The 9,633-nt window shown below is 35.0% G+C and overlaps 1 protein-coding gene across 1 annotated transcript; it reads left to right on the forward strand.

The window, feature by feature from the left end:
- The first annotated feature begins 2,891 nt into the window (after nucleotides 1-2,891).
- Nucleotides 2,892-6,196, forward strand: LOC126144654 (uncharacterized). The gene is made up of 3 exons (XM_049915503.1): nucleotides 2,892-4,206; nucleotides 4,282-4,445; nucleotides 5,736-6,196. Exons 1-3 carry the CDS (start codon nucleotides 2,913-2,915, stop codon nucleotides 5,787-5,789), a joined length of 1,512 nt encoding a protein of 503 aa, XP_049771460.1. The 5' UTR covers nucleotides 2,892-2,912; the 3' UTR covers nucleotides 5,790-6,196.
- Nucleotides 6,197-9,633: the final 3,437 nt, after the last annotated feature.

The raw sequence follows: 9,633 nt of genomic DNA on the forward strand, positions 1-9,633 counted from the left end.
CCATATTTAGTATGAATTTTCTGCACTTAATGTTTTTTTTTAAGCGTTGAAATTCATTGCTTTCAATGATAATGCTGTCGGCGAACGAAAGGCAGAGTGAAATAGTTAGTACTATTTCTCAAGTGGGTGTATTCTCTGCTTGCTTTTTGAAGCTATTAATCCAGACTGCTCACTTGACAGTTATTGGCAACTTAGTAATGTTGGCTACTTATATTATAGAATTACGGGGATCAAATAAAACATGAACATGAAAGATAGGGTATTGTTAGGGTAAAAATAAAATAAGCACGATCGGGTAAAAATAGCTATTATTAGAGTAAATTATGGAAGGAAATAAGGTGAAGGTACAGCCAACTTGTTTACCTGATCAGAAATCATCATTTAAAAATCTTGTTGTGGACTCCAGTAATTTAAATGGTGTGATATTAAGCAGGAGATTTAATAACTGTATGAAACAGCGCGCGCAAATCGTAATATAAAACAGCGGTATACCTATTTTGACAGATTTTCATTTCTCGGTACTGGAAAAGTACCATTTAATACATGTTTCTGTACGAATTTGGTTTTTATGTTTCTTGTTACCCACAAAGACTTTTAATGATCCTTTAAAAGAAGGCTTTTTTCGTAGGCCATTTTTTCTTTATGTTTCACATATATGTGAAACATGTATATGTGTAAGAAGTTTCAGAATCAGCTAAAACTTATTAACATTGTGTACTGGAATTATAAAACACATTTGTATACTAAACTGTGAGTTGTTTTTTCCATTGATTGGAAAGGTGGAGGAAAAGTGGAGTGAACAGAAGGCAATCATATCTTGAGCAGCTGACTGCGTCCTAAGTTCAGATTAATTACAAATAGTGTTTGCTTTTTTTAAAAAAATTAGTAACTTTTACTCTCTGTATTTCAATTTGGAAATCATTAGACTGTCAGTAGTGTTGAATGCCTAGAAATTACATTAAACTGCAACCTTTAAGAGAAAGACACAGAGTATGCTGTGGTAGTTTAAAATTAATGCCAGGTGTAAATAAAAGCTGTTACTCAACTGTAGTTTAAACATACCACTGGTATCTGAGAGTAATACTAAAAAGTTCTGAATACACAAAGATCTGTTCTCAGTAAAGATGAATATACTTGCTTGGCTGAGTTTGTTCAGGTACTACAGAAAGCATATTTACCAGTGAAAAGTTTTGCCAGTAGGGATTGGTTTCTAGATTTTACCAAACACCCAGCTCTAATCACCCAGAAACTTCAGAAATTTTAAATTATCTATAGGAGCACACCAATATGTCCATTTGTCTTTCCCTTGAAAACATTTCCCTTAAGATTTGGAATTGGAACTATCAGACTGAAATGTCTAGAAAAATTTGTTTAGGCCAAAACTATTAGTTTAAATACTGTCTGTAACATTAATGGACATAGCTAATATTTCCTCTGTATAAAAATCTACCCTTTTCCTCATACTGTTTATAACATTAATGGACATAGTTAATATTTCCTCTATATAAAAATCTACCCTTTTCCTCAAAACTTATACTACATTAATTTGTTTGACATAGATATGTCTAACATACCATTATATGAATTCTTTTTATCTTGCCTCATACTTTTATTGTCCTGTCACCTGTGTAGGTACTTTCTTCAATTTAGTCTCTAGGTCTTTTTTTGTGCCCCTCTCAAGTATTTTTTCTTTTTTCAGTGAAATGTTTGTGTGAATATGAAACATTTTTAACCATATTCTGATGAGTACAAAAGCTTTTCACCCAAATTTTCGAAAGTTTAAATATTATTTTGTTTTTACCCCTCCCTACCCAAGGTAAAATGTGTACTTATTGGTTGTTTTTATGAAATTGTGGTCTGGTCTACCATGTGTCTACATACCTGCTGCACTTCTTATATCAAATGTATGTTACTGTAGGGAGGAAAATTCTGAAATAATTTAAATGAAGCCAAGTACAGAAGTGATAGTAATACATGCTCTTCTCTCTTAACAGGAAATTCTCCCACAGTGGAAAACACGTGTGTTGGAGCTGCACAGAAATGATTGTAATGTGCAAGAAATTAAATCTTTAAACATCCTTGTTGATGTTAAAACAAGGGAGGAGTTTGGACAGTGGTTGGCACAGTTTGAAAACTTAACAAAAACAACTTATACAATAAGGTGCACTGAACCTGCATCAGGAAAATATGTTGTTTTCAAACAAAGGCTGGTCTGTCACCACAATACTCGCAGTATAAAAGTTCATGGTTCAGTGCAAAGGGCAACAAAAAACACTAACTGTCCATCAAAAATGACAGTGACAATTCACACTGTGCATGATAGATACAGAGGTAAGTCTGTAGAGAAAGCAGTGCTCTACAAGGAAATGCCGTGTGAGGTTAACTTGGTGTTGGGTCATAACCACAGTGTTGAGAGTGCTGCTGCTTTAAGATTTAGGCAACCATCAAGTGAGGTCAAAGAAAAATTAATATCCCTGTTTGAAAGAGGTCATTCACCAGCCACTGCTCTTGAGTCAATAAAGGTTGAAATTCAGCTGAATTGTCCAGATTACCCTTTAGTCCTTGCAGACAGAAGCAGGTGTCCTGATTACAACTTTTGCCACTATTTGTTCAACAAAGTTTTTAAGAAAAAGTATGGGCCAACAGACTTCAAACAAAGAAGGAAAGCAGCTGTTACAACAGAGGTTAGAGGAATACAACAGCGAAGTTGGAGCTGTGTGTGCCAAGATGATTCAGAAAGATGATGATTATATAGTATGGTAAGAGTATATTTACAAATTTGTAGTCTGATGAAAACTTTATGCATATACATTTAGCTACTATTAATATTTGTATAATTGTTTTTCAGCATTTGCTCGCCACTGATGCAAAAAGTCCATACTCACGTAAAAGCTGCTTCCAAACTTGTATTTATGGATTCCACTGGTTCTCTGGATCATGATAGCAGCAGAGTGTTCGTTTTACTTACTCACAGTGAGTGTGGAGGTTTACCACTAGGAGTTCTGATTATGTCTTCAGAAAGCTGCGGAGTTATAGAAATGGGACTAGAGTTGCTGAAAGAGATAGTGGGGGAAAATATTTTTGGGGGAAACATCAATGGCCCAAGTGTATTTCTGACTGACGACAGCCAGTCAGAACAAAATGCAATTAGAAGGTGCTTCCCAAACACAAAAACTTTGTTGTGTATATTCCATGTCCTGCAGGCAGTGTGGCGCTGGCTTCTCAAAACAAAAAATGCTATACCACAGCAAAAACAGTGCGAGTTCTTCCAGAATTTCAAAAAAATAATGTTTGCGCAAACAAAAAATGAAGCAGTGGTAAACTATAATGTAACAAGAGCGAACATCGGTGAAAATCATCAAAATTTATTGAAATACTTGGAAGGGTATTGGGATAGGAGAGAACTGTGGACCCTTTCACATCGGCGAGGTATGCTTATAGAAGGGCACAACACAAATAATATAAGTGAGGCCTTTATGAGAATTTTAAAGGACAGGATTTTTGAGAGGGTGCGTGCCTTCAATGTGATTCAGATGGTGGACTTTTTTCTCACAAAGGTGAATTTGTATTTTCAGAGGAGACTTCTTGATGCTGCTAATGGAGCAAGTCCTAAGTCTTTCTGTAGGCCTATAAAGGCTCCTTCACAGGAGATTCTAGCAAAAATCAGACAAGTCAATGAGGATGTTCTGCTCGTTCCCAGTGAAGAAAGGCAGAATCATTATTACATTGTTAATATGGCTGTTCTTGTTTGCACTTGTTGCCAAGGCAATACAGGGAAGATCTGCAAACATATAGACTGGGGCAGTACTGTTTTACCATCAGGAAACTACAGGGAGGTGACTGATAGTGACAGTATACGCAGACTGTATTATTTTATTGCTACAAATGAGGAGCCTCCTGAAGGGTGGCTAGAGCCTCTGTATTGCTCTCAGAATGCAGGGGCTTCAAGTTCTTCGGAACGTTTGGAGCAAATGGACACAGGTTTGCTCTGTGAAAGCCAAGAAGAGATGCCAGAGACACTTCGCATGGAGACAGTTCCAGACAAAAGAAATAATGATTTAATCGACGAGATAAAAGCTCGTCTCATAGATTTTTCAAATAAATCCCCTGAGGAAATGAGGAAAGGCCTTGAAGTCATGTGCGAAAAATTGAGAAAGCTTAAAACGCCATCTGCATGTGCATCTTATTTGGCAAATTTTGGTGAAGGTAAGTAAAACATACTTTTATATAAATGTTATGGCAAGTAATTCAATATTGTATGAATTCTAATTTTTGTTACAGGAAAATCTAGAAAAAATCGTGGTAACTATATTCCCGTTCAGCCCACTGCAATAAGCAGAAGAAAAAACAAGTTGGCAGGTCGCAGATGTCATCCGGGGGGAAGACAAAGACCACACTCTAAGCAAAGCAAGGAATTTGTAAAGACAGTAGAAATTTCTGAAATGGTAAGTATTACATTTCTAAAGTCATGTATGGCATTTTGAAATTTATCTAGCAACTTTCCTTTCCCCAAAGGGCATAGTAAGGAATAAAGTAATTATTATTTATTTAACATTTTTAAGTTTGAGGGAGCACTGCTGGACATACAGTGCTATTGGCTAACTTGCATAAATTTAATACTGTGTGCTAATGGTGGTGTAAAGACTGAAACAATCCACAAAAGAAATAAGAAATTGCAACTGAAAACTGCCTCCAGACTGACCTCACATCCAGTATTGATAAAGGTTATGGCATGCAAGTTTCTGGCACCATTTTTAAAATAATTCTTATTTTATCTGAAGGCAGCTCTGTTAGTATAATTAAAGAAAAAGAAAATACTTAATTATGATTTGATGTGACTGTCACGTGGAATAATTTGTATTTTTCATTGCTATTGAAAAAACTGAAGTCACTCCACACCTTGAACTTGGTGTGGATAATTCCATTACACAGCAAGCCAGCTGAATGATACACTGCAAATCAGTCATAAAGTGTTTACACATTCTGTTTCATTCGAAAAAAAAAATGATGTGTGTACAGGATGTTCCCTTCTGTGCAAGCAGCATTGCATATTCCCATTGGCTTGTGACTTTCTCATGCAAATGTGAATGTTCAAACATAGTTCACAACACGTCTTGTTCCAAAGCAGTGGCATTAGTACATTATGGAATAATTGCTGATGGGTAAAAGTGCTCATATCTTGTGTTAACACAACTTCCCGATTGGCAGTTGCCTCAAGTTCCCCATTAGCTTAAAATCTCAGTCCTGACTATAACACCATCTAGGCAGAAAAACTATCTGGTATTATCACCCATATTAATATACTCACGTTCAAACTGTTTGCTAATCTTGTTTAGATGTTAGGTTATTAACATCATGGCATTTCGTTTCTTTGGTCCAGTATGTCTTGCATGTACAGTAAAATTCTCATTACATGACATCTAAATTGTAACAATTAACTAGGCCTATATTTTTTATTATTAGTTATCTAAGTGTTTTTTTAAGGTGTGGCATATACATGTTATGACTTTAAGTAGCTAATTACAATATAAAGATGTAAACACACACAAATGTGGAGCCGCTTTGAGTTTCATTCCGTCATTGAATATTTCGACACAGAAATGGATAAGAAAAGCCATGTTACATAAACATTTTTCCCCAACATTAACCCAGTATTAGTGCAACAAACTTAGTAATCCATAATTTAGAAATAAAGGTTTTCAGTAATGTTAATGTGGATTTTAATTTCTTTTCAGGCTACCTTTCCATCACCAGCTACGCAATCATCCCAGTCAGCTTCAGACTTTTGAAGAAGGTGCGCGACTATTTACTGCAGCATAGTGTGTAGGATTTTCTTAATCTGAGATCCAATGTAATGGAACTATTAAGGGAATGATTGTAGTAATTAAGTTTTTTCTTAAAGCTCAGGCCTAGCCTGACTGCTGAAATATATTAAGTTTTTTTGTTGTAGCTCGGGTCTGACCCGATTATTCCCGGCGGGGTCAGAGATTTTCTCTGCCTCGTGATGACTGGGTGTTATGCGATGTCCTTAGGTTAGTTAGGTTTAATTAGTTCTAAGTTCTAGGGGACTGATGACCATAGATGTTAAGTCCCATAGTGCTCAGAGTCATCTTCTAATCCGATTATTGAAATAAGTTTTTTCTTAAAGCTCAGATCAAACTTACTATTGAAATATAGAAGTTCTTCTTTAAATTGGGATATCCCAACAATGTGGATACTTATTGTGTATGTTGCACAAGTTTCTGGGAAATGTGAATTATCTTTTCTTAAAATGTAAACTACATTTTATATTCTGCATATGACTTTTTTTTATTTACATCTGTTCCTTCAGGTTACATGTAGCTTGTTTAATTTGTCATATTATGTCTGCTTTCTGAAGTTGTTCTGTCAGCTGATAGTGAAAAATGTTTCCTGCATTTTAATATATATTGGCAATAATAAACTGTAATATTGGCAGGAACGAACTGTTATTTTATTAATTGGTATTAAAACTTTATTTTAGAAGATTAAGTGAAGATATTTTGCAATGTTAATATAAGCATCACATTTAAATAGGAATTATGAACAGATTGCCCCCATTTACACCAAGGTTGGCATATAGGAATTGCTTATGATGATAGCTTCCTCTGGCATGTAGAGTCTAAACAAAAATTTTCCGTCTCAAATAAACTAAAAGGGAAGTAAATTATTTTTTTGCTGGTAGAACACACTTTCAGGCAACCATCCTAAACTAAACAAAAAATGCATTAATGTTGTAAAAAACTTAATTTTTTCATTAAATGCCAAGCCAACTAGTCAGACTGCATGTCTTCATATCACAGTTTGTGACTTTAACATTCTGAAAATGAAAGGACATTGAATCTCTTTAAACTTTTATTTGAATAGCAGATAGAAAGCTGAACAAGGTAAGTGTACTCTCCATGAATGTTTATGTCCTGCTTTTGGTGACGCAATGTTCTGCTTCTTGTAAGTGAAGACAAAGGGGAAAAGCAAATGAATGTGGAAAAATTGTGAAATATGTGAGAAAGTAATAAGACAGAATCAGGGACCAAAGAGACCTATGCTTGTGTGGTAAACAACCTGCAGATGAGGGTTGGCATGAGTAGGTGGATGAAAGCCAGATTCTTGTAATTTAACTGTGTGTTTCAAATCACTGCCTAGTCTACAGAGAGCTATTAACTGGACAGGAGAGAGTAAAGATTTGTTTAATTTTGTATATGTATTAATGTCCAACTCCATGCATCGATGACAAAGAATAAGAATATAAATATAGCACTGGCACACATTTACTAAATTCAGGAAACCAATTTAAGAAAGGTATTGACTATAATGATTACAATTTGTACACAACTGCCACAAAACAACACTGACAGTAAAACACAATTTGGGGTTATTCACATTACAGCATTTAAAAAAATGATACTGTATTGCTATACAGACTGTTGTGTTATTTAAACTAATTGGGATTTCATGTAATGTACTGTAGTGTTTCTGCCCTAACCCATACCAAGCTCACTTAGACCAAGATGTCTGGTGCTCTTAAAACCCCACTCAGTACTGCCTTCAAATTGCCAGCAAGCTTATACATACATCTCTCACTGCCATTTGACTAGTGAAGTTATGTTCAACTTTAGTGATATTACCATCAACAAAAATGCAAAATTAAAAATGTTGAGAATGCAATCATATGTCCAAATTAATTTGTGATGTGTTGCACATCACTACAATCTATAATGCAAAGTAATCCCTGGAACATATTACTAACGAACTGGCAGGCTATTTAGTTCACAAGATAGTCCTTTAGGACTTCAGCATAGTAAAATTTTGTTGTAATTGCTCTTTTCATGCCTATTAAGGACTAAAAACTGAACCATGTAATGTCTAAGTAACTTTGATTTTCTAATTTTGCAATTACACACACACACACACACACACACACACACACACACACAAACACACACAAGAGAGAGAGAGATGCACACCACACATTTACGGATTGCATGCTGTTTGTGTGATCCATATCTGAAGGGGGGGTCATGCTTATCCACCACTGCCAGATATCAGCTTTCAGGTAAGTGACGCACTGTATTTCCTTTATGTATATACATATACAATCTTCAGTCATTATCTTGTGACATTAAGGTGTGCAGGAAACAACAGTATGTATCAGGAAAGAAACTGGAATGAGTTACAACAGGACAGGTATACCAGCTTGTCCAGGAAAATGCATTAAACATAACTAATATTATATCAGCTTCACTTTTAAGACTTATGCCTTACAACATTAAGTCTCGGTCATTGTCTTCCTAATGAAACTCCTCCATCACACTTGTCAAACAGGGTGCTTCAAGTTGTTGAGATCTCACTTCAAAAAAACTTAGTAAAACATTTATCATAACCTAAATAGGTGTGTGTCACTCAGGGGACCATATTATACAAAGTCTTTTTCTTCATGAATGTTTCCCACAAACTATCATGCATGGAGGATAAATTCCATTCACTAACGATGGTACTAAGTAATCCCAAATAAAAATCCAAGCCAGCTGACAGAGAAATCAAATAAATGTCTCAAAGATGGTTAAAATTCATCACATAAAGACAAAGTGGCCCTAAACATAAAGAAAACTAACTGTATGAACTTCCATTCAAATAAAAACCATAGTGAGGTTTGACTAATAGTTAACAAAGATCGATTAAAACATGAGAATACATTTGTGGGCATTAATGTGTTGCCAGCTGGAACAAGGAGAACATGTTAACATTTTAGCAGAGCACATGTTACACTACTCTGAGGGTTCTGGAAGTGATCTACTTTGCAAATAAACATTCAAGCATCAGTTATGTGATATTTTAGGATACCAGTGCTTGGAGTGTGTAGATTGTCTTCAAGGCATACACAAACAGAAAAAAGCATTATTGCCCACAGAAAAATCTTTAACTGTATGGAGTAATACTAGACAAATTTTTCCAGATAAATGTAATTTTTAAATCTGAGACAATATGTGGAACAAGCAACTGAAAGTATATTTCCACATTTTCTGTTGTTCTTAAAATTATATGTAGTATAATACAGTTAAAACAAATATTAGGGCCCATTTTTAGATTCAAAGTTGAGGTAAAAGTAGAAAGTGGAAGACAAAAGATGGACAGATGTAAAACCTCCATATCATTTAACAGCAATGGGGGTATAAAAAAGCTGACACCCAACACCTCAATCTGTACTGCACACTCAGTCTGGCATATTTATTTTTAAATCTGAAAGTTGTTACCATTTGAAAAGTCTTACCCTATTTTGTTTTGCTATGATCCAAGGTAACTGGTGTTATCATAACACGTTTCTTTACACTTAAACTAATTTAGTAAAATTCTTTAATTAGTATAAAAATAACACAAGTAAGACTTTTGGGCCTGTATGAATGTAGTTTTATGAGCTTAGCCTGAACTATTACATGAGCACATGTTATTTTCTGATTCGACTAAAAAAAATGTATTGAAGGTAAGTACATTCTATGCTTCTTTATAATGATTCCATCACAACACGCCTATAGTAAGCTTATTTTACTGTGCCTTAAAAGCCTTTGAGGTCTGGTACTGGCAATTTACCTAACGTATCATGGCTGACTGTGCTACATT

The sequence above is a fragment of the Schistocerca cancellata genome, chromosome 2, assembly GCF_023864275.1.
Source record: "Schistocerca cancellata isolate TAMUIC-IGC-003103 chromosome 2, iqSchCanc2.1, whole genome shotgun sequence".
Taxonomy (NCBI): domain Eukaryota; kingdom Metazoa; phylum Arthropoda; class Insecta; order Orthoptera; family Acrididae; genus Schistocerca; species Schistocerca cancellata.